A 26,374-nucleotide genomic window follows, 5' to 3' on the forward strand; every position below is an offset into this window, starting at 1 on the left:
ATTGGGAGGTTGATATGGGTGGACCACCTGAGGTCAGGAGTTCAAGACCAGCCTGGCCAACACGGTGAAACCCCATCTCTACTAAAAATAAAAAAATTAGCCAGGCATAGTGGCAGTCACCTGTAATCCCAGCTACCCGGGAGGCTGAGGCAGGACAATCACTTGGAACAGGGAGGCAGAAGCTACTGTGAGCCGAGATGGCACCATTGCACTCCAGCTTGGGTGACAAGAGTGAAACTCCTCTCAAAAAAACAAAACAAAACAAAACAAAACTAGAGTATTCAAAGTATAAATTGTGACAGAAACATTCCATTTAATTAAACCATGAGGTGTTTTTATTTCACAAAAATAAAATATTTATGCTGTGTACTGTATATGTTTATAGTATTTAAATTTAACTCTTTAGTATACTTATGTAACTTTCTATAAAGAATGCACTTCCAATGAATAATATTAGTACAATGTACAATCACCAGTTGTTACAAAGTTTTAATGTAAAGTTATTTTTTAACAGTAACTATAGAAATGTGCCTTTGCTTTTGCCACAGTTATTTTTCCTTGTTTATACAGTATTACCACAGAGCTATATATATCACAACCTGAACAAAGGTGCATCAGAATACCGTAGATAAAGATATAGGCTGCACATGGTGGCTCACTCCTGTAATCCCAGCACTTTGGGAGGCTGAGGTGAGTGGATCACCTGAGGTCAGGAGTTCGAGACCAGCCTGGCCAACATGGTGAAACCCCGTATCTACCAAATATCTACCAAAAAATAAAATTAGCCAGGCGTGGTAGTACACACCTATTGTCCCAGCTACTGTGGAGGAGTCTGAGATGGGAGAATTGTTTGAACCTGGGAGGCAAAGTTTGCAGCGAGCAGAGATCACACCACTGCACTCCAGCCTGGGTGACAGAGCGAGACCCCGTCTCAAAAAAAAAGAAAGAAAAGAAAATCTAGTGTCCTCTCTCTCCTGAGCTTCCAGATGCTCATATCTAAAAAACAGTCACAGTTTCTCTGGTACCTGGGTTTGAGACCAGGTTTATCATAAAACCAGGAATAAAGTTATTTAAATGAGTAGTCTCCACAGCTGGGAATCTTACCAACCACTCAAAATGTCTAAAAGAATTTTGGGGAAAGGAAACTAAGTTTGTCTACCTTTAATTCTAAAGACACAGGGGGTAAGAAAAAAAGGCTAGTACCACAATTTCTGAAAGGTTTATATCTAAAATATCATAGGCTCATATTAAATGAGCATTATATGACTTTCTATAGGGAGATGGGTGGGCACCAGATGACAAATAATCTATTATTAGAGACTTAGTGATAGATATGGTTTGGCTGTGTCCCCACCCAAATCTCATCTTGAACTGTATGTAGCTCCCATAATCCCTACATGTTGTGGGAGGGACCCAGGGGGAGGTAACTGAATCATGGGGTTGGGTTTTTCCCATGGTATTCTCGTGATAGTGAATAAGTCACATGAGATCTGATGATTTTATAAACAGCAGTTCCCTTGAACATGTTCTCTTGCCTGCCGCCATGTAAGACATGCCTTTGCTCCTCCTTCACCTTCCACCATGTGAGGCCTCCCCAGACACGTAGAACTGTGAGTCCATTAAATCTATTTTCTCTTTTTCTTTTTTTTTTTTTATTTTGAGACAGAGTGTGTCGCCCAGGCTGGAGTGCAGTGGTGCAATTTTGGCTCACTACAACCCAAGTTCAAGTGATTCTCCTGCCTCAGCCTCCCGGGTAGCTGGGACTACAGGTACCCTGCTCATGCTCAGCATCTCTCTGCCTGAGGAAATGCCACTTTGTTCCCTTCTGGAGACCTGGCACCTGTTCCTCCTCCGTACAATGTGCCCCTCCTTCAACCTGCCCCCATATCTTCTTTGCACGGCTCTTTCCTTATTTTTCAAACTCAACGTCACCTCCTCCTTGACTATGCTGGTCCAGTCATTAGCAAACACTTTCCTTTGCTGAACACACTAGACCTATACTAACTTAGATTATTTATGTTTATTGGTCTGTTTATTATCGACCTCCTGCACTAGAATGCCAATTCCTAGAAGCTGATACCCAGTTAACTGCTCCATGCTCTAGATCCTGGAAAAGTACTTGGCATACAGGAGGTGTCCAAGAAATATTGATTGACTCAACGACTATCAGTGAAGTTTAAATGAGATGGGGCAAGTGAAATATGCTCAGAGCAGTGCTCAGCCTGGTATTATATGATCCCTTCTTTTTATAGGACCTAGAGATTGTTTTATTACAGAATGGAGTGGTAAAGAAAAGCATCACTAATGAGAAAGAGAGACTTTCACTGGTCCTTAAAGGATGAAGAATTAGAAGGGTACATTTGAGGGTGAGCCACAGGTGTGCAAACACACATACACACACACACGGGCGCCAACAGTCTGGCATGCACACAGTTTCTTTCCAAAAGTTAAAGAGAGATTAGATTTAAGGACCAGAAAATTTGAATTTTGCTCTTTGTATGTCCTTTGTAGCCACAAATCAAAGGCAAGCAAAGCAAAACAAGTCTATTTAGACATTTATTCTAACATATGGCTGCACTGTGAGAAGAGGGTTTGAGTCCCCACTCCAGCATTAGGTGTTGCATGCCCAGTCTTGGAGGAAGCCATAATTGAACTTAAAGTGAAAGAGCTAGGACTGGAAATTTGTCTCGTGCTGAGACCTTAACCATTCTCTCCTACAGTATCCCTTCTATTGTAAGTCTTTTCACACAGCATGGTAACTGCTTTCTATCTGTCCCTCCCAATAGAGTAAACTCATAGAAGAAGGGAATTCAATTTCACTTAGCCCCGTATCTCTAAGCCCAACATGGGGCCTAGTACACCCAAGATACTCAATAAATGCTTCTCAGGTGGATGAAGATAAAGCCTCTATCTTTTCCACCTCTGCATACTCAGCATATAGTAGGAGCTCAATAAAAAGCTGGTGGGAAAAAAAAATAAAAAGGAAGACATGTAATAAGAATGACACGTATTGGCCAGGCGTGATGGCGCACGCCTGTAATCCCAGCACTTTTGGAGGCCGAGACGGGCAGATCACTTGAGGTCAGGAGTTCCAGACCAGCCTGGCCAACATGGTGAAACCCCATCTCTACCAAAAATACAAAAATTAGCTAGGCGTGGTGGTGGGTGCCTGTAATCTCAGCTACTCGGGAGGCGGAGGCAGGAGAATTGCTTGAACCCAGGAGGCGGAGGTTGCAGTGAGCCAAGATCGCCCCACTGCACTCCAGCCTGGGTGATAGAGCAAGACTCTGTCTCAAAAAAAAAAAATGAGATATATTGAAAAGAATTACAAATTATTTTCACAAGTCACATATTTGTAATAGAAATGTTTTCCTTTTGGGAGAAACTTTGAGATATTCCCAGATACATCCCGTTGTAAATATAGTCACAAAACACCATATCTCCCCATCAAATACTACAAATAAATTTGCACTATTAAAATTGTTGAAAACTGATTCCAAATCATTAATATTAAATTTCTAATTCAAATAAGATATTATTAATACAAATATGACAGATAGGGTACCTATTAATCCAATTATTGTTTTAAGAAAATGGAAGAAGAGATTCATGATGCTGGCATTGGTGCTGATATTAGGAAGTAATCAAGCACTTCTGGCCCAGCGCGGTGCCTCATGTCTGTAATCCCAGCACTTTGGGAGGCTAAGGCAGCAGGATCACTTGAGGTCAGAAATCAGAGACCAGCCTGGGCAAAATGGTGAAACCCCATCTCTACTAAAAATACAAAACTTAGCTGGCCATGGTGGTGCACACTTGTAGTCCCAGCTATTCGGGAGGCTGAGGTATGAGAATTGCTTGAACCCGGGAGGTGGAGGCTGCAGTGAGCTGAGATTGCGCCACTGCACTCCAGCCTGGGCTTCAGAGCAAGACCCTGTTTCAGAAAAAAAAAAAAGAAAGAAAGAAAAAAAAAAAAACCACAGAAAAAAAGGAAGTAATCAAGCACTTTAAAATGTGAATGTTGACTATCACCTCTATGTTTTTGTTTGTTGATTTACGCAAACATACTATGTTTTGAATGCCAAATTCCTATTCAAAGAACATAAGTTCCAGATGAAGATCTTTATGCTATTTGTATTTCAATTCTTTACGAAAACAAGATATTCACTTTTAACCTGTGAAGAGCCATTCTATGTTCGTAAATGACTTGGCTTTAGAAATATTGTAGATGTTCAAAGCTGTTACAATTTTTGAAAAAGCAGACAAGAAAAACATGTTTGAACAACCCTTTATAAGCCAGATGTGCACTGCCAGCCTTCGCTAAATTATCTGATTAGCCCATGGCAACCTTGAGGTAACTTGCAGACTGTTCATTTGTATTCTATAAGTTATTTATTTCCAATGATATATTTATATCTTATGATATATTCAAAAACTTCCCTTAATTCTGGCTTTCCTTCCAAAAGGCCTAATCGAAAACCTCACCTTTCTTTATTCACTACTGTTGCACACCTGAGCCAATCTGAGTTCCAAAGTGACACATTACCCTCGCTGCCCCTCTGGGTTTCTTCCCTTAATACAGGACAGCAAATGACACCCACTTTTAAGTTACCAGTGTCACTGTTCCCATCTGCAATGAATGCCAACATCTAACTATATAAAAACAAATGAAAACTCGCAAATACAAATATTTTACTGAAGTCCAAAAATCAAAGTTAGGTTAATTGCCTCTATCTGGCCAGCAAATCTGGTCACATGTAAACCAGAATTTCCTTATCTCAGCGATTTCATCGGGAGAGTAATAAAATCTGTGCATGGTTTCAGACTTGCTTCTACAGAGCCTACATTCTAGACACCAAGCCACAAGCAGAGGGTTCTCCTCTCAGATCTACCCCTCCAGTCTTTGGCAAACTCAATTGGAAACAGTTCAGTTCTGACCCAATGGTCCACAGTCCCAGACTCCTACTTACAAAACCGATAAAACGATCACCATCATACAGAAAACATAATCAAACATGAATGCTCTGGATTAAAAAGGTCACATGAGGCCAGGTGCAGTGGCTCATGCCTGTAATCCCACCACTTTGGGAGGCCGAGGTGGGTGGATCACCTGAGGTTAGGAGTTCGAGACCAGCCTGAGCAACATGGCAAAACCCTGTCTCTACTAAACATACAAAAATTAGCTTAGAGTGGTGGTGGTCATCTGTAATCACAGCTACTCAGGAGGCTGAGGCATGAAAATCGTTTGAACCTGGGGGTCAAAGGTTGCAGTGAGCTGAGATCGCACCATTGCACTCCAGCCTGGGTAACAGAGTGAGACCATCTCAAAAAAAAAAAAGAAAGTCACATGGATAAATGCAACTACATTATTTATTTCTATAGCTATTTGATTTTAAATCTCAGCTTTAGTAAGAATAACAACTCGACAGTCTTAGTCTGAATGTTCTGGTAAGTGCAGAATTTCAACTCCCTTTTTATGAAGATACCTAACTTTTCTGTGGATTTTAATCTTCATTCTATTTGTTACTATACATCCTGCCAAAGTTCTTTCTGGCTCAAGAATACCATCCGTAGTTGGTTCCGATGATACGTAGTTCCCCTGTCGATCAGTCAGCTAGATAACACCAAGGGTAACATCTTGACAAAGAAATTCCCAGTTTTTTTAAACTCAATTGTTTCAGTCAATGTCAGCTGCTGGGTTGAGAAGGCCCCACTTTCTGTGAGTTTCTCTGGGCTTAGGAGGAACTGCTAGTCACTGTGATTATTACCTATTGAACCTAACGAGAGCCATCAAAACCCAGGGCCCGTGATGTCAGCAGCATGTTTATTACCCATAGAACCTGATGACAGCCACAAAACCCAGGGTCCCAATGTCCAAAGCATGTTTTGCTAATGACATTAAACACAAAGTCATCCAGGAAATTTCCTACTATCTGAATTTTGAAAGGGGCTAAATAAACCCTGTAGAAGAATTGATGCGGTAGACAAGAGGCCTAAAATTCAACTCCATTTCAGACGCCCATGCAATGGAGAAGGCTACTATTCACACAGATAAGATCATGCTTCCTGTATGGCTCACCCGACTGGTTCTAGAAATAAATTTTAAAAATGTATCACAGAACTGAGTCAAAGTAGACAAAATTTCCTTTGCAAAACAAAACACCTCCCTCCTTCCCCCCTAAAAGATCAACAACTTTAAGCAAAGCCATGAGGTGAACAAAGCTAACTGTCATTTTGACCTTGCTTTGCTTTAATTCAGGAGACTACTTAGAAATGTACCGAGCAACCCCCTTCATTCGGCTCAGCTAGCAGAGCTAATAGGCTTCTAATTAATTTCCAGAAGATTGCTGTTATAACTAACAGGTTTTAAACATTTGGTTGATTGGGGAAAATGAATTGAATATAATGTATTTGATTTGGAAAATTAGTTTTCATTCTATGTGCTTACCATAATAGTGTTTATTTTAAGTTTACATGATTCCATTAAGAGTCCCAGAACAGCACTGGGCTGTTTTCATCCTTACAGAGAGGCCTAGGCAACTTAAAAAAAAAAAAAAAAAAAAAATTTACATTTAGATTTTTGTTGGCCTTTATTTGAGGGCAGGTTAAATGCATTTTTTTGGGTGTGTGGCTTTAATAAAAATTTTCACTTCCTAATATAGCAACAGGCCCAAATACTTCAAAATGATCCTGGCGATACCTCAGTCAAAAGCCCACTCATCGAATGCAAATCCCCGGGAGAAAGGCTCGGCACACAAAGTAAGATGAACCAGTTACTGCATTGTTTACCACGTTTCACTTGATTCTTCCTGACAACCATTTAAACAATGAATGTTGGGAAATGTCCCTCAAAGAATCAACAACAATGGCAGGGACCAGAGCTTTTATATTTAGCTAATACTATTTTTAAAAGGAGAAAATATTTCTTCCTGAAGGGATTATGGGAAGCCTTATTAAAGACACCTGCAAACAAAACAAGTGACAATAGATCTTTATCATAACTGATAACTAAGTTATCCTTTAGATAAAACTCCTTTCTTGGAGACAATAACATTAGGATTTAACCTTCCCTGTAGATTCAAGAAATCAGCTAATTGGGGCCAGTAGGATTCCACAGTGTTAAGTTTACCAAGATTATGTGAGTGGATAATAACAAACACCCTTGTCTCTCTGGTTAAATAGAAGTACAACGAGACTAGAATTTTCCCTCCTCATGCTTCTAAGAACTGTTTTATATTGACATCAAGTAGCATCCATCCCTCTCCCTCCATATGTGAGACAAAGCACATAAGGGATACTAATTACGACCGCTCACTCTGCTAAGCACATAGTGGGCCAGCCAGCTTCGGAAACTCAACCTTTGCCTAGCTTCCTGTTGCAAAGAAACAGAAACTTTCACAAAATCTTCTTGAAGTAATTAACAATCCCTGTCAAAACGTGTACAGACAATCATCTGCATTCTATGAAAACGGGGCAACTGTTTTAGTGATGGCTTCTGAGGGATAAATAATATAGCTAAACCCAGGAGGGCACATTTTAAAAATGTTTGCAAAAGAAAAAAAAAATCAGAGGTCCTTGTTTGCAGTAAAAATAATCCACCTGTGAGTCTCAGCTTACTTCACCTCGGTAAACAGTGGATGCCTTCGCCCATGGGCTATACTGTTTGCAGTCACATGCTCATTTGCTGCCTTGCTGTGTGACAAACAGGAATTCCTATAAGCATTTCAAGCCTATGACTGATTTTTCTTACATAGCTAATTTGGAAAATTAAGTAATTTTGCTTCCTTTATAACAGTGGCTCCAGAGGAGATCTAAAGCATCTGAGCATTGAGAAAAAAGCAGGGGTAGGGGGATCACAGGATCAAGCCAAAATTGCAGACCCCAACTGTAGTATTTCTATTTAATGGCTTTAAATTCAGCTAATGATTACAACTATTCTAAGTTGGCACTTAGAAAAAGTCACAGAGGTTCAAATTTCATAAAGTGTTAGCAACAGCAGCTGAGATTTTGGAATATGTATAGCTTTTAATAGATGCATTTCCAAAATAAACACTTGGGAAAAAAAAAAGTGCCCCAGCTTGAACCACTGACAAGTAGACAAAATTAAACAATAGGAAAAAATAAAATAAAACCAAACCACATGAGCAACAGTACTGAATAAGGAGATGAGAGATGACCCAATATTATTCTTTAGAGCCCCAAGTTCACAAACAAAAGAAAAGCTTTACAGAAGGTATTTCTGTAGGATTGTTGGTTTTTTTTTTTTTTAAAGACAGCTTAAGACTTAGAGCAATCAACGTGTGAAAACAAAAAAGACATTTTCTGAGTTGACTTTGATCCTGTACTCAAATTGGCTTAGATATCCTTGCCTTTAAAGGCTTTGTATCCGCAATAACTGCTCTCTATTGTCCTTGTTAATAAAGTATTATTTTCACCTTATTATTACTAATCTTTTCTTTGTAAGTAACCACACCTGGTTCTATCCAAAAAAAAAAAAAGTGCCTAAGTATTTGCCCTTTGTGGTAATACAATGCATAATTTAGTTAATCTAGGCTATCTTTCCGTGAGAGGTGATTGTTTCTATATTATGAAATGTGTTCACAGTAAAGCAAAATCCACGCCAGATACCTAGAGGCAGACGGAGAGCCACTTACCAAGCACGAAGCTGCTTCAAACTAACCCTGACGCGACTGTATGGCCACTCCCACACACAAGGTATTACTCACGCCAACTTAGCCTCTGAGTTATAACCGCACCTTTCTTTTACAAACATGGCCCTTCATTAAGTTAACATTACACACAGCCAGGCCGAGAGTCCCACCCCCAGACCCCATGAAAAGGGCTTGAAAAAATAGGAACTTCCGTTTTCCATTTGAGATCCTGACATTACTCTCAACGTTACCTGGATGAAATCTAAAAACGTCAGCGGCAGCAAATCATCCAAGTGTCCAATGTCTTTGGAGAAACGATTTAAAATTCTTCCTGCAAGAACAGGATATGAAAAATTACTCATTTCCCCAGATAGACCCTTTAAGAGAAACAATTCGCAAACAAATCAAAACAATATTTTAAATGCATATGTATTTAATATATTACTCATTCATATGAAATAAGCCGATGTCAGTGGTAAAGAAAAAGAAAATAGGACGATACCTAAAGAGAAACAAAAATATCATCAAATGGCAGCGGGCAGGGAGTTGAAATGTGGCCCTGATTTTAAAAGAATTAAGGGAAAAAAATCTCGTAACAGTAACAGGAAGGGTTGGTGGGTTCTAGAATGTTCCCTCCTTTTAAGACCCAATCTAGGACTTCCATCCAAGTGCAAAGTAGGTAGATGAACGTACAGAAATTGATCCTAATTATTTCACTAATTTTGCTTTATCAGAATTTCTTTTGCTAAGTGGTATATTTTTTATATAAACATAATGATAACCTCTGTATTTTTTTTTTCCCCAGCCTGCTTGACTGTACCTCACATTTTTGGGGAAACTTGGGATCCTATCATTTTCCAGGCTGTGAGTTTGCTACTGGCAAACAAGTTGTCATTTTCAGATATGCAAACAGTATGACAAAAACAGGCTTAGTCTTATCTAAGAACACAAGAGGAAATTATGCAGGAAAACAGAAATATTATTTAATGATTGAAGATCACTGCTTAGCATCGACTTTATTTCCCCTGTCAAGTAGAATCCAAGAAAACAGTATGTCATAAAGGCGTCAGAAACAGATCAAACCTGGTTTCTAATAAATATCTATTCTTTCAAACGATTTCCTTCAAAAAAATGGAAGCTATACACACATAGCCTACGTGGATGCAGGTGACCCCTGAGAAGTGTGTGTGTCTAGGCCTCTGAACTTCTTTTCTAATCAATGCTTCTGGAAGCCCTGCTTACAGATGAGATGTGTGGCCTCCTAGGGTTTGTCAGGATTGACTTCGTCCTGGGGCCTTTATACCAGGCCGCAAGTGGACCGTGAATGGTCAGAGGCTGTGGACGGAGCTGCCTCCCACTGCTGGGGCTAATGCAGCCTCTGCAGTTCTCCTGAGGCATCCAGCTGGCCAAGAAGCACAGTGTGTACAAGTTGGAGCTGCACCTCAATTTTCTTGTCTCAGGCTTCGGACACACAGACTCCAGAAAGCATCATTCAGTGACACCTTTGGCAGGCCCAGTGACAACTTTTCTGAGCCTCTAATAACACCTCCTTTAGAGGGTTGTCCTAGGGATTAAATGGGCTCATGCCTGTAAAAAAAAAAAAAAAAACAAAAAGCCCAGGCACAACGCCAGGTACTTTTTCATGGCTGCTAGAAAACCAAAACCAAAAAGGTGCGATGATGACTATGACCCACAGGTTCTGCAGCATGCCACCGGGGAGGAAGCTCAACTTTTCAAATGATGCAGGTCCTGATGCAGTGGCCCTGGGGAGGAGCTGGAGCCTGAATTTCCAACCAGCTCCCAGGGGCCCTTCTGCTGTTTGCCAGACCATGCTATGCAGGGCGAGAGGTCAGGCTACTATTTTATCAGCTGTACTTAAGAAACATTAAAGTTAAATGAGTATTTTTCCGACAGATACTTATGGATTTTGTTTGTCGTCTTTCTTGTTATTTTTTCTCATCTCAATGTATCAATACCAATAAAAGGAAAATATAAGTTAAAAAATTAAAGACATAATTATTAAAATATAAATTATTTCTTAAGTGGAAAAGTTAACATAGGCAATATTCAGAAACATTGCAAGTATGGTTCAGCTTTTAAAAAGTTGAAAGCAATATTCAAATTAAAAAAAAAAAAAAGATAGGCCAGGTATGGGGCTCACACCTATAATCCCAGTACTTCTGAAGGCAGAGGTGGGAGCACTGCTCGAGCTCAGGAGTTCAAGACCAGCCTGAGCAACATAGCGAGACCTCATCTCTACAAAAAAGAAAAGAAGAAAAAAAGATAAAAAGGCTACATAAATCATTAGTATGTGAAAACCAACCCTTTATCTTGACCATTTGGGAGCATCTTAAAATCTGAAAGACCCATGGTTGGAAAACAGCATAAAATACAAGGAAAACAAAAACAACTGAGAAAGCCCACCTCCTCACACAGCTATGCCAATAACTGAACTGAATGTCAAAGATCAGCTGAAATCAAAACTCTTATCAACAATGATCTGAGTGTAGAAAGTATAAGATTAGAAGGTTCAATAGTTACTTCCTTGTTCTAAGAAACAATTCAAAGACTGGTGTTTGCAAAAAGAATAAAAGTTTTAATTTTTTTTTTTTTTGAGATGGAGTCTCACTCTGTTGCCCAGGCTGGAGGAGATCTCAGCTCACTGCAACCTCCGTCTCCTGGGTTCAAGCGATTCTCCTGCCTCAGCCTCCCGCGTAGCTGAGATTACAGGCACATGCCACCATGACCAGCTAATTTCTGTATTTTTAGTAGAGACGGGGTTTCACCATGTTGGTCAGGCTGGTCTCAAGCTTCTGACCTCAGGTGATCCACCCACCTCGGCCTCCCAAAGTGCTGGGATTACAGGTGTGAGCCATAGCACCCGGCCAGAATATCTTCATCTGGCTTCGCAGCAAACTGTCATAATCAGAGCTGTGATGTCGAGTTCACAGTCTCACAGTCATTTTCCCAGAGGTCTCCAAATCAAACACTTATGATAAATTCCCTCCATGCACATGCCACACCTCTTCATCCAAATGACATCTGGCCCCTGCTGGAGCATCCCCAGGGATGTCGAGAGAAGAGGAGTCACTGTTTCCTGAGGAGACCCAATCTATTTTCGGACTGTTCTGTTAGACAAGGCTTGCTTACATTAAACCGAATCTTGCCTTCCGGGAACATCCAATCATTGCTGCTGATTCTGCTCTTACAACCATACAAAGTGAATCGAATTTCTCTTGACAGGGCAGCTCTTCAACTACTTGAAGAAAGTTAATCACAAGTTTTCCAGACTTCTCACAGGCACCTATCCCTTGGGTACCTCGATTACCTCTCATAACACACAGGGTCCCATGTTGGCCACTGCCTCAGCACATAGTCAGGTAGCCAGCCTCTCTGAATGCCTGGCAGCCAGGATTAAAATCAATACCCTAGGTATTATCTGCATATCTCAGGGTCAGGATATATCCCATGACTAAGCCCACAATCACAGTAAATTCCTGGAGCCAGACCACATTTTGGACTCACATTTAATGTAAATCCACATCACTCCAATCCTGCATGATGGCACAGGTAGATTTTTGGGAGCTGGACAATAAACAACTATTGAGAGTGCATCCCCACGGACCCCAAAATTCAATTTCTAAGAAGTATCTCAAGGCATTAATAAGTGCATCAAAGATGGTCAATGTGGCATTATTTGGCAAATCAGAAGCAGGAAACAACCTAAATGTCTGAAAAGGGTCTATAATAAGTTATGAGCACACTAAAATTTTCCTCTGAGAGAGAGAAAGAGAGAGAGACAGAGAGAAACCAAGCTCCTTTGAAGTCATAATATCACATACAGAGTCAGGTTCCTCCTAACTTTTTTCTACAACATAGAATATTATAAAAGGTGTTAATGAACTTTTTGTCAAAATACAAATTCATAAATGACTCTATTTTACAAACTGATTCTAGAATCTAATCTGAAGTTAAAGTCACCTCCGGAATTCTGATACCTCTCCCATAACGAAGACTTCTCAATTCCCTTATAACCGAACTACAATTTAAAACTTGTAAGTTCCCATGTCTACTGTGAGCCCCATTCTTTTTTGTAACAAAAAAGTACACTTAAATATGAAAATATTGAGGCATATTTGCATTGATACATATTTTACGTCTCATAAAACTCACCCATTTCAGGTATCCAATTCAATGAATTTTAGTAACTTTACTGAGTGATGCAGTCATTACCAAAAATAAGTTTCAAGACATTTTTATGCCCCCACTAAGATCCCTCATGCCACTCACAGTGCCTCCCTATGCCCACCCCAGCCTCAAGCAACTACTTTCTGCCTCTTTGCTTTTTCAGTATCTTTCATGGAAAAGGAATCACACAATATGTGATCTCTTGTGTCTGGCTTCCTTCCCGTATCTCAAGATTTTGAGGTTCACCCATGATGTAGCGTGTGCCACTCATTCCTTCCTGGTAAGCCCATTCTGTACCACAAAAATGGTCTTAGGTATCAACAAAAAAGACCCCATTAGGTCATGCCACATCTGACCTTGAAGGTAAAAGTAGATGTGTTTAGTGAACTCTTCAATTTTGTAAACTTCTTTATAGGTATCCACACTTATAGCTTCACTGATGGTTCTGAAAGCTAATACTTTTGATAAGAATTGGCCTTTGAGCCAGGCGCGGTGGCTCATGCCTATAATCCCAGCACTTTGGGAGGCTGAGGCAGATGGATCACGAGGTCAGGAGTTCAAGACTGGCCTGGCCAAGATGGTGAAACCCTGTCTCTACTAAAACTACAAAATACTTAGGTGGGCGTGGTGGTGGGCGCCTATAATCCCAGCTACATGGGAGGCTGAGGCAGAGAATTGCTTGAGCTCGGGAGGCGGAGGTTGCAGTGAGCCAAGGTGATGGATGCTACTGCACTCCAGGCTGGGCAACAGAACAAGACTCCATCTCAAAAAAAAAAAAAAAGAATTGGCCTTAGATATTCCTGCAGAGAATTGGAAGCCAGAAGTACAGAGAGAGGGTGGACCCTCAGGTACCCATAGTTGATGGTAGGTGGAGTGTGCAAAGGGCAAAGGTAGGATGGGGGAACCACTATCTTGAGATGTGAGAAGTAGAATGTAAATGCAAGCAGTCTGTCCCAAAGAGCAGAGTCTATCAAATGGTGTTGAGAGAATTGACCTGTGCACTCCAGGTACAACGTGGTGCCACATGGCGGGGCACAGACTGGTCCAGAGTACAGGCTGTTGGGTGGAGCCTGGAGACAGTTGCTGGGCTGAAAAGGATGACAGCATCTATGACACTGTGATCTGGGAGGGGAGGAAGCCATTTGAGGGGATGGGCCAGCCTGGACATCCTGTATCACTCAGCTTAGACCAAAATGAGAACCAAACAGATCTAGAAGTCCAGTATTTCAGTATATCTCATCAGAACAGGCCATCAACATGGCAGAGGCTCACAGAAGGCATGAAAGAGAAAATGAGGCAGGGACAAGACATGAGGTACTTGTCCTTCTCGGAGGCTCAGTAGCAACAGGACTCAACAATACAGGGCAACTCACCCAACCTATACTGACACTCAAATTCCTGACCTATAAAACGGAGCTGATGATATTTGCCTGGACTACTTCACAGGGCCAAAGATCAAGAGGATCAGAGAGATCATGATTATGAAGGGATCCTCTAAATTCTAGAGTAGCTCACATGGGTGAGGTGTTCTTTGTATTATTATTGTAGGATTCTAGAGCTTAAATGCGTGCGAAGGATCCCCAGGGCTGATAACATTCAAACTTTATGGGGTTTTTTTTTTTTGTTTTTTTTTTTTTGAGAAAAGGTCTCACTCTGTTGCCCAGGTCAAGGCTCACTGCAGCCTTGACCTCCCTGGGCTCAACTGATCCTCCTGCCTCAGCCTCCCAAGTGGCTGGGATCTCCGGCGCACCACCATGCCTGGCAAATTTTTAAATTTTTTTGTAGAGATGAGTTTTTGCCGTGTTGCCCAGGTTGGTCTCAAACTCTTGAGGCTCAAGCAATCTGCTCACCTCGGCCTCCCAAAGTGCTGGGAATACAGGCATGAGTCACAGCGCCCAGCCTCAAACCTTGTCTTATGAAGATTCTGAGACTGCCTTGAAGAATCTTAAAGAATGAGACAGAGGATGAAGGGGAGGCCAAGCACACCCAACCCCAGACACCTCATCTCCTCCCTTCTCTGCCCTTCCCCTCTCAAACATAGGGCCTTACATCCATTGGGACCTTCACATAGAGATTGCCTCTGAAGAAAGGTTTCTGCAGGCAACAGAAATGTTCACAGCACTTTGTAGACCAAACTCCTCATGTTAGAGATGTGAAGACAAAAGCCAATCTTGCTCAAGGTGATGCAGTGTTTCGTAATGGGGTGGGAACTCTCTGCCAAGCCATTCTGGGATTTCCATAAGGCAGAGAGAAGAGGAATGAGAAACCCCACTCATCAGGGCAACTTCCTTCAATATCCTTTGCTTCATCTTATTTTTTTCTAAGGATAAATCTATTGACCATTTTTTCCTTTTTCTGATTCTCTTCTCGAACTTTGCTCACTTTCATTTCAAAGATTTCCTGTTTGCTTATACATCCCAAATCTTATCTGTACTCCTGATCTCCCAGCCCAGGGCTTACTCAGACACTCAGTTATCCTACAAAACATCTTACGCGTATCTAAATAAACTAAACAGAATCCTTTGAAACTGACCCACAACAACCCACGCCTAACTTCTCAAACCCTACCTTAGACCTATGCCTAAACATACAGCATGAAAACTTGTAAGTAATTTTTGACTTATCTTTATTTTACATAATTACCAGCATGTCTTTACTTTTCATTTAAAATAACCTCATTTACATCCTTATTTATTCATCTGTCAAATCAAAGCTATTAAGTTTTTAGAAACAGTGAGGAAAGAAGAGGTAGAAGAGAGGTCTCTTCCTAACCTCCCCTCCATTCCTCCTGGCCATGTGTCCTTGTTCCCATCAGGGGGCCTTCCCTCTCTTCCATCCACCTGTCATGAAGGTCCTCAGTCCCTGCTTGCCTCCACCTACCAGGATCTCAGCCTTCGCCCTTTCTCCTCCATGAAACTCTTGCTGACAAATGTAGCTCTCAGGAACCTGCCACTAATGCGAGTGCCTTTATACTGGACCGGCTATGGATAACTGTGCTGCTTTTCTCAGAAACCTTCCACAGCTAGGGAAGCTAACCCCGACTCTACCAAAAATACAAAACTTAGCCGGGCATGGAGGCACATGCCTGTAGTCCCAGGACTGTGTTGTGTTTTCAAAGTGTAGTTGTTTCTTGCCTTTTCATATAATTATGACATATTTTTGAAAAAGTAATTTCCAGGTTTTATTACATGACATGACAAATTGGAGAAAATGAGTTTCAAAAGTATGTATGTGTTCTTCCATTTTCTAATCAGATCCTTCTCATTTTTTTCCCCAACTGGAAGATGCTAGGTGAGACTGTCTACACTAAATGACTTATAAAAACCCAAATGGCTTCAAGGCAAAAGGCAACCTCATCATCTGTTTTCCACATCCAGCTTCAAGTTTTCCTTCCTCTGGGTAACAATAATCTCTTACTTTGGACTCATTCCTTTCCTGCTGCTCACCCATCAGGTAAGACACCTATAATCACTCATCAGAACCTGCTAATTGGAATTAAAATTTTACTTTTTTCATGACTTAAAATTGATGCTTGTTTGATGTCGCTCTGGAGTGTTTTTTGTTTTTTTGCGGGGGACGAAGTCTCACTCTGTTGCCCAGGCTGAAGCACACTAGCACGATCTCGGCTCACCGCAACCTCCACTTCCCAGATCCAAGCAATTCTCCCGCTCAGCCTCTCAAGTAGCTGGGAATACAGATGTGCACCGCCACACCCAGCAAATTTTTGTCTTTTTAGTAGAGATGGGGTTTCACCATGTTGGCTGGGCTGGTCTCAAACTCCTGACCTCAGGTGACCTGCCCACCTCAGCCTCCCAAAGTGCTGGGATTACAGGCATGAGCCACCACACCCAGTCCTCTCTGAGTGTCTTATGATCACACTGGTAGCAGGTTAATAGATACATGTAAGTGAGCACGGCATGTAGAGTGACACAACCTGACATGAGCACACACGCAGGTGGCAGAAATAAGAAAGCACAGACCATGCCCAAGGCAGGCGGCAATAAGGAAGGCACAACAGCAGGGGGGCATCACCAGCTGATGCGAGCTACCAGGGTGAGGCAGGGTCAGCCCTCATGGGAACAGGGCCTGAGAATTTGGAAAGAGGGAAGAGAATGTATTGATGAAGAATGTGGACTTTGATCAGGTGGAAGGAATGACATCCATCAGGACTGAGAGGCAGGAAAGGGTGACGGGATGACAAATATTTGCCTAGTTGATGGGAAGAGCATGACCTAAGGTGTGCTGATAGGAGAGGACTTGGGTGTGGAATGGGAGTGGAAAAGGATCAGGTGTTGAGGGCCTCTGCTAAAAATTCCTTGTACTTATGGCTCTTCAAAGCCATATTTGTAAAGAGGAAGCATTTAGGAGGGGCACAAGTGCAGTTTGGAGAGATGGACGTTTTACACATTTGACTTTGGCTGGAGAAAGTAGTCTACAGAAGATTGCCAAGAGATTGACTCGGCTTCTGCCTGTGTGTGCACAGACAGAGCCCACACTCACTCATCCCGGTGCCTTCCTCACTGAGAGCAGGCAACTGGACAAGATTTTTTCCTGAGGGTCATCTTGGTTCATTCACTCACGATTGGAGATGTCATCCCACTGCTGCCAGGCATGGTGGCTCAAGCCTGTAATCCCAGCACTTGGGGAAACCAAGGGGAGAGGACTGTTTGAGCCCAGGAGTTTGAGGGTGCAGTGAGCTATGATCACACTAATGCACTCCAGACTGGGCAAGGGAGCAAGAAATGCCCCCTTTCTTAAAAAAAAAAAAAAAAAGGCTGGGCACGGTGGCTCATGCCTGTAATTCCAGCACTTTGGGAGGCAGAGGTGGGGGGATCACCTGAGGCCAGGAATTTGAGACCAGCCTGGCCAACATGGTGAAACCCTGTCTCTACTAAAAATGAAAAAAAAAAAAAAAAAAAAAAAGCCAGACATGGTGGTATGTGCCTGTAGTCCCGGCTACTCGTGAGGCTGAGGCAGAATTGCCTGAACCTGGGAGGCGGAAGCTGCAGTAAGCCGAAATCACACCACTGTACTCCAGGCTGGGTGACAGAGTGAGACTTGATCTCAAAAAAAAAAAAAATAAAATAAAATAAATAATAATAATATAATGGTACATCCTAACCCAGACCATTTTCTTAAGGCACCAAATGAGGCACACAAACCTAGAAGAGTGAACTCAACACTGTGTTTGAAGACCACCCGACAGAGCACTAAATTAGTGCCAGAAACCACATACATTACCTCAAAACTATGACACAGATACTGTTCCCATTTTACAGAAGATACAGTGGAGGCTCAGAGACAGTAAGAAATTAATTCCAGGATGCCTGGCTGTCAGGCATCCAGGCTGTGACTCATACCCAGCTCCTGGAGGTTCAGAAAGGTGTGCTCATGTCAACACCTCCATGACATCAAGCTACTTTACTGGACACATTTGCAAGTTCTATTAAATGTCTACTAATAAAAATTAGCCAATAAATTTCCAGGCAGGGCTGACACAAATGACGATGGCCAAAGCAGCCGCTGACAGCCCAGGCCTCTTCTGATAGGCTACTGCCTGCTGTACTGGATGGTAAATACTTCGGCTATCACTCCTGCTTAGAAGGGTTTCAGGAACTCTCTCTTGGCTAATCATAATTAAAGTAAAACGTTTAAAATAACTCCACCTCAAGATTAAATTACGCAAGTTACAGGAGGCCGTAACTTGTAACAAGTAAATAAATGAATGAATGAATGAATGAGGACATGCAGCCTAATAAAAGGCAGAATTAATTAGGAAAGTCCAGGGGCTCCAGTTCTACCTCATCCCAGACCTTAACATGCTGTGTGACCCAGGGCAAAGCCGAATCACTCATTGCCAGGAAGTATTGTAGGGGATTATCTTTGAAGCCATTGAAAACACCTGAAAAATTGCCTCGGGAAACCATTTTGCTATAGCAGCTATGCATGCTTTGCTACAGCAAGTGATGATTATTCTACATTTGCTAAAAAGAAAAAAGTTAGGAAGACAGACCAGGCCATTTCCTTTACCCATGGATCTCAAGAATACACCAGGGAGGAGTGAACCTGGCCTAGCCTCACGTAGCATCCAGGAGGTACAGATCCCTGGACAGCAACAGGTAGAATCTCTAGGACGACTGCTCTCAAACACTGCATGGCCAATGAATGCCACAGAGTGTTTTCGCTTGGAAATGCACATGTGTGCAGTTTGCATATGATTTCAGGGGATTCCTAAACCAGGAACCACAGGACAGCAGAGCTCTCATTAAGAACCTCTGATTCTAAGAGAGTAAGAAATCACCAATCTCTTGACCTCTTCTGGGAATGTACCACTTTAATCCCTAAGACATAGTTTTTACTGCTCCAGTATCCTGTCACTGTCATTCGCGGCTAAATGCTCATGGAATATCTCCAAAAGAATGACTATTGGAGGGGTAAAAACAAGGGCCTAGAAATACCCAGCGGTCTCCAAGAATGTGTTCCCACAGAGATGGTGGCAGCAACGCATATTTATACAGCATTCACCTAGACAAGGAATTTCCACTTCCACAAAGGCAAGTATCAAATTCAATCACTGAGATTACCTTGAATGGAAATTACCAGTCAGTGTGCAAAATCGGCTCTATCTCTAATCCACATACAAGTATATGTAATACTCAAAAATAGGACAGCAAAACATTCAGTGTGAGAACGTGACTGAACTTGAAGACAATGGGCCCTCCCACTACCCACCCTATGTAAAGCAACCAAAGGTGTGCTGGAAACAGATCAACCAACACCCAAATGTGATCGTCAGTTCCATCCCCGGTGCATCATTTTAATATCTGGGAACCGCCAACAGGTGTTACACCAAACTGTGTGCTAGGCTGTGTTCAATAAAAATGCATGAACTTTTGTTGGAATATATATATATATATATTCCAAAATATGTATATATTTATATATATTCCAAAATATATATATTTATATATATTCCAAAATATATATATTTCTATATATTCCAATATATATATATATTTCTATATATTTAAGTACACCAAATATATATATTTCTATATATTTAAGTACACCAAATATATATATTTATATATATTTAAGTACACCAAATATATATATTCATATATATTTAAGTACACCAAATATATATATTCATATATATTTAAGTACACCAAATATATACATTTATATATATTTAAGTACACCAAATATATATATTTATATATTTTTAAGTACACCAAATATATATATATATTTAAGTACACCATTAAAAAGCTAGGAGGGAAATTTAACCATTGAATTTCTTCTTTAAAAATTCAGATAAAATTTTAAGAACTAGAAATATTACTATGATTCTTATAATTCTACCTAAGCTGTCAGTTATAAACAGTTTAAGATACACATTACCTCTTAGTCAAACCATCATCTTCATCTTAGGGGGAATGTTCACCTATCCAAACGCCCCACAACCCTCTGCAGTCCCATTCCTGCTCCTCTGCACACCATGGCGTTCACCAGTCATTTCTAAACGCAGCAGCCAGCTTTTCCCTCATCCTCATTGCTCTTGACTTTTCCTGCAGCATCTGATGCTGTTCATCATCGTCTTTTCGAGATATTTATGTATGCTAGCTTCAGGGATATAAAGTTATTTTATTTTATTTTTTTGAGACAGAGTCTCTCTCTGTTGCCCAGGCTGGAGTGCAGTAGCCCAATCTTGGCTCACTGCAACCTCTGCCTCCTGGGTTCAAGCGATTCTCCTGCCTCAGCCTCTCAAGTAGCTGGCAGGTGTGTGCCACCATGCCCAGCTAATTTTTGTATTTTTAGAGACGAGGTTTCTCCATGTTGGCCAGGCTGGTCTCGAACTCCTGGCCTCAAGTGATCCACCCGCTTTGGCCTCCCAAAGTGCTGGGATTACAGGTGTGAGCCACCGTGCCTGGCCTGATTTTCTTTCTTTTAATATCTGCCTCTTTCCACCCCTGCTACCCTGCCCATCTGCTAAGCACAGGTGGTCTCCCCTTGCATCTAGAGGCTCCACCTCTCAGAACTCTATCCCCTCAGTGGTGATCTCATGCCCTTATGGTGCCATTCTCTAAGGATAGTGACTCCCAAACCAGACTGTGCAATCATTGACTTTCTTCTGCCTTACTCCCACTGTGCCATGCATCCTGCTGGCTGACCTCTTCTCCATGTATGGGAATGCGTAACATGTTTCAATTGTGAACTGAAGGAAACCTCAATAACTGTCACTGAACATGTTTAACACAGTCCAATAAACAACTTCAAAGGATTTCAACATGCAAAAAAAAAGCTTTACAAATTTATGCTATGAGTTGCCAAAACATTTTTTATATTCTAAGAAAAAGGTAAAATCCAGATTCTGTCTGAATTTTTGATCCTCAGGGATCTTCTGTGAGCTTTGGGCAGCCACAGAAGTTGGCCTTGGTAGTAGCAGGGAGTCCTGAGGGCTGAGCTGACCTCTCCAGCCCCATGCCTGTTCCTACATCAAATAACTTAATCAGAACACAAACTGTTCTTAGATTTCTGTGGAGGTAATTAAATAACAATTCGATGCCAATTAATCACAGTCAAATAAGAGTCTGTCAGAGAAGAACTCTATACACATTGGAGTCTATTTAATGGTCAAATACTTGGCAGGATCCTAGTTAAACAATGATTCATTAAACCTCCTGTGCCACACAATGGCTAGGCTAAACTCAATGTGAAAGAATCGAAACTCTTTTGTTCTCCCATAAAAAGACATCAAATCTCTGTGCGTGATATTCTTTTCTCCATTACTTAGCAGCCTGCTCAATTGCATGATCCTGAATGTGTTCAGCTGCTCCTATGCACAGGGCGTCTGCAAGTCCTTGTTGGCTCTGAACATCATAGCTGTGCAACTCTTTCCTTCCCAACTGAAAAAGTAAAGAGCTGGACAGCTGACCACACCTACTTAAAATATTTATTCACTCTGAGCAGGGAAAAATCACAGACTCAGAACCTACCTTTCACCCCGAAGGAGAGGCAAGCTGTGGCCATTTCCCTAGAAGCAGATGATTAACCACCCTAAAAACCCACGATCCGTACAAGTTGTCAAACCAGCAAAAATCTGTTCAACATTTTTGGTTCCCTGAACCTACCTTATCAACTTGGTTCCTTTAAATTAAAATGTCCCTTTTTAACACAACTCCCCATGAAAACCTAGAGATCCATTTTAAGTTTGGCTGATAATTCCCAAAGACTTTTAATCATGGTTCTCAGAAGGACTCCGTTACCTCCCTGGAAGTTCATTTCTTCCTACGGCGAAAGAATCAAGGAAAACGGCCTAGCTCTGTATTGCTGTGTGTTTTTGCCTACACTAGCAATATAAGCACCTCCAGAGTTTCACTAACGCTGTCATTTTTTAAAAGCATGATTTTGGCACTTCATTGTAGATTCGAATCTGAATGAGAGATCACGAAGTTGGCTGACAATGGGTTCTTTGGGGTTAGCTTGCAGATGCTGTTGACGATTGCATTTACCTCTCTTTAAAGGACTCCTAGCCAGTTTGTTAAATGCATTCAAAAGTAAATTTAAAAAAACAAATACTGCATAATTATTAAAATATTATTTTACATGTTCATTGAAATTGAATAACCCAGACTGGTGCTTATTTTTACCTGGCACAAGTTTACTGGATAATTGCCAATCATATTAAAGCATAAAGGTAGCTAAAGCAATAAACATAACGATATTTCTGATGTGTTCATTAGTACAGGAAGTTATCCATTTGTTGGTCTTTGAGTATTATTTTTTCAGATGGACTGCAAATATAATGGACATGTTGTGGATATTCCAAATTCTCTTGTGGCATAGTACTGATTCAGGACTAAGGTTGTAGGCTATTTGATGATATTCAATTTGCCAATATTATATCCTGCTATCCTATGAAAAATAAGTAAAACAAAAATGTATAATATAAATAACTAAAATTGATAGTATTTCTCTTATTTAAGAAAAAATACGTACTAGAAAACATTTGTAGGAGAAAAATGTTTCATGAAAAAAATTTTTTAAAGATGATTCACCTTCCTTCCCAAATTAAATTTATTATAATAGAGCAAAGCTATATATTATATGACATTGCTTTCAAGAAAAACTTAAGAATCTTAACAGAAAACAGGCCAGGCGCAGTGGCTCACACCTGTAATTCCAGCACTTTGTGAGGCCAAGGCGGGTGGATCACCTGAGGTCACAAGTTGGAGACCAGCCTGGCCAACATGGTGAAACCCTGTCTCCACTAAAAATACAAAACTTAGTTGAGTGCGGTGGCACACGCCAATAATCCCAGCTACTTGGGAGGCTGAGGTAGAAGAATCGCTTAAACCTGGGGAGTGGAGGTTGCAGTGAGCTGAGATCACACCATTGCACTCCAGCCTGGGCAACAAGAGCAAAACTCCATCTTAAAAAAAAAAAAAAAGAAAAGAAAAGAAAGAAACTTAACAGAAAACTTATTGTATTGCAAATGTATTTTGACTTTGCTTATACCTTGAACAATAGGAAATAAAGATCGACTTTTACTGGGTCTTCTTGGATAATAAATATTAAATTCATATGCAGACAATATCAGTGAATGTAGGGTTTACTGTATATTTACTATTTTTAAGAGATATACAAACTATGAACCAAAAACTGGAAAGCCTTAACACAGAAGCAAAAACAGAAAGCATTAAATAAGTGGCTTTAATTGTGAATATTAAATCTCTTTTTTGATCCCTGTCATAAAACCCACATTTTGTTTTCTGCTGCTCTGACAGTACACAATGATTACTGCACTGTGTGTATTTATTTGTCAGCTACACTATGATATAAAATGATTTTGAGGCGAGAAAAAGTCACACCGAGTCTGTACATAAACATACCGTGGCAAAACAAATTTTCCTGCAAATATAAGCAGTTTTACAGTCTATCAAAGTGGTGCCAAAAAGTAGATTTATTCGCATTAAGTGCTGACAGGAACGAAACATTTCTGCAGTAAATAAAGTACATTGTAACCCAATCGTCAAATCAATAAAGTCATTAAAAATAGACTGCATTCTTCAAGGAAACGGTGAGTTTAAGGGGGAAAAAGAAAAATCTTTGGTTGCGATGGAGAATGTATCTCCAAACACAGCTGACAATTACCGATTTGAACTGACTCTTCTCCCGTGTGCCTACAAAGAAACATCTTTGGGTCCCTTATCTTTTTTCACATGTATTTAGCCATGTAAACTGCTATATGGCATTTCCGGCTTCCCCACAGGCATCCTAGAAATACGAACAAGAAAATGCGCGCTGTTTTTTTTTCTCCTTCTTCTTCTTCTTTTCCTAGGCTCCAAACTGACAGAATATTATCACTTTTGTAGACTCTTGCAAATCTGTGCAGTGGTGTTGGGCAGAAATGTGCTGAGATTATAATATCCATTTATCTAAACTGCCAGCATGTAACAAAACTCAGGTGGGGTGCGTGCCACCTAAATTAATTTACTACTTGAAAAAGACTTCTTATGCCAAGCCTGTCAAAAGGCAAACAGGAAAGGAGTTAAGAAACTGTAAATAAATCTAAACACAGTTTGTGTTTGATCTAATTTTCAAGTGTAGGATTAAAAAAAGGGGAAGCATGCCAAGGAAAGGCAACAAGAGGGGATGCACAACAAAAACCTGTACAGGCTCCATCACATGGGTGCCTTGTTTTCAGGGAAGAGTTGCCCAGCCGGGCGCAGTGGCTCATGCCTGTAATCCCAACACTTTTGGAGGCTGAGGTGGGCAGATCACCTGAGGTCAGGAATTTGAGACCAGCCTGGCCAACATGGTGAAACCCCGTCTCTACTTAAAATATAAAAAATTAGCTGGGTGTGGTGGTGCACGACTATAATCCCAGCTATTCGGGAGGCTGAGGCAGAAGAATTGCCTGAACCCCAGAGGCGGAGGCTACAGTGGACTGAGATCGCACCACTGCACTCCTGCCTGGGCAACAGAGCAAGACTCTGTCTCAAAAAAAAAGAAGAGAAAAGAAAAAGAGTTGCCCAAAGATGTCAGGTGACCTGGCACTCCCCACAATTAACAACTCAACGCCACCTTGTAGGATTCATTGATTTAAGAAAATAAAGGAAGTCACTACCTCACACCCAGGAGCATGGCTACTATCATAAAACCAGAAAATACCAAGTGTTGGCAGGGATGTGAAGGAATTAGAATTCTTGTATATAGTTGGGGGATCATAAAAATGGTGCAGGTGCAATGAAAAAAAAAATATGACAGGTCCCCAAATTATGAAACATAGAATTACCGCATGATCCAGCAATTCCACCTCCACATATATACCCAACAGAAGAGACTACGGGGGTCTAAAAGAGATATGCGCACACCCATGTTCACAGCAGCACTATGCACGATAGTCAAAGGGCAGAAGCAACCCAAGACATCAATAACAAATGAATGGATAAACAAAAGATGGTACAGTTGGTTGTCCCTCTCTATCTGTGTGGGATTGGTTCCAGGACCTTCCACCAATACCAATATCTGCAAATGCTCAAGTCCATTTGCATATAACATACAGACATCCTCCAAAATAATTTTATTTTTTATTTGTTTACTTTTTAAGACAGAGTCTCACTGTGTCGCCAAGGCTGGAGTGTAGTGGCATGATCTCGGCTCACTGCAACTTCCGCCTCCTGGGTTCAAGTGATTCTCCTGCCTCAGCCTCTCGAGTAGCTGGAATTACAGGCATGCACTGCCACGCCCGGCTAATTTTTGTATTTTTAGTAGAGACGGGGTTTCACCATGTTGGTCAGGCTGGTCTCGAACTCCTGGCCTCAAGTGATCCGCCCACCTCAGCCTCCCGAAGTGCTGGGATTACAAGTGTAAGCCACCGCGCCTGGCCCTCCCATTTAATTTTAAATCATCCCTAGATTACTTATAATGCCTAAATACAATGTAAGTGCTATGTATTTGTAATACATTATTTTTTTGTTGTGGTATTATAATTTTTTACTGGATTGTTTTTCCAAATATTTTCCATTCTCAGTTGGTTGAATCTGAGCATGTGGAACCCACAGATACAGAGGCTGCCTGACTGTATATACACACAATGCAATATTATTCAGCTTTAAGATGGAAGGAGATTCTGGGCCATTCTACAACATAGATGAACCATAAGGACATTACACTAAATAAAATAAGCCTCTCAGAAAAGGAAAAAGACTGTTTGATTCCAGTTATGTCCAGCATGTAGAACAGTCAAACTCAGAGACAGAAAGTAGAAGGGTGAATGCCAGGGGCTGGAGGGAAGGGGTGGTGGGGAGTTAGTGTTTAATGGGTCCTGGGTTTCAGTTTGGGAAGATGGATAAGTTCAGGAGATGGAAGATGGTGACAGCTGCACAACAATGCAAATGTACTTAATGTCACCAAACTATATAGAATACTTAAAATGATTAACATGGCAAATCTTATGTTAGGTGTATTTTACTATAATTTTAAAACTTTTTTTTTTTTGGAGACAGAATCTTGCTCTGTCACCCAGGCTG

At 41.0% G+C, this 26,374-nt stretch overlaps 1 protein-coding gene across 3 annotated transcripts in view; it reads right to left on the reverse strand.

Annotated features, from left to right (window-relative positions):
* Nucleotides 1–26,374, reverse strand: part of ABCC4 (ATP binding cassette subfamily C member 4 (PEL blood group)) — a 283,972-nt gene that overhangs the window by 89,702 nt on the left and 167,896 nt on the right. For all 3 annotated transcript variants that reach the window (XM_055360589.2, XM_055360590.2, XM_055360591.2), the window contains one exon: nucleotides 8,900–8,979. In XM_055360589.2, coding sequence (XP_055216564.1) covers nucleotides 8,900–8,979 — 80 coding nt within the window. The remainder of the gene's footprint in view (nucleotides 1–8,899; nucleotides 8,980–26,374) is intronic.

The sequence above is a fragment of the Gorilla gorilla genome, chromosome 14 (assembly GCF_029281585.2).
Source record: "Gorilla gorilla gorilla isolate KB3781 chromosome 14, NHGRI_mGorGor1-v2.1_pri, whole genome shotgun sequence".
Lineage (NCBI taxonomy): Eukaryota > Metazoa > Chordata > Mammalia > Primates > Hominidae > Gorilla > Gorilla gorilla.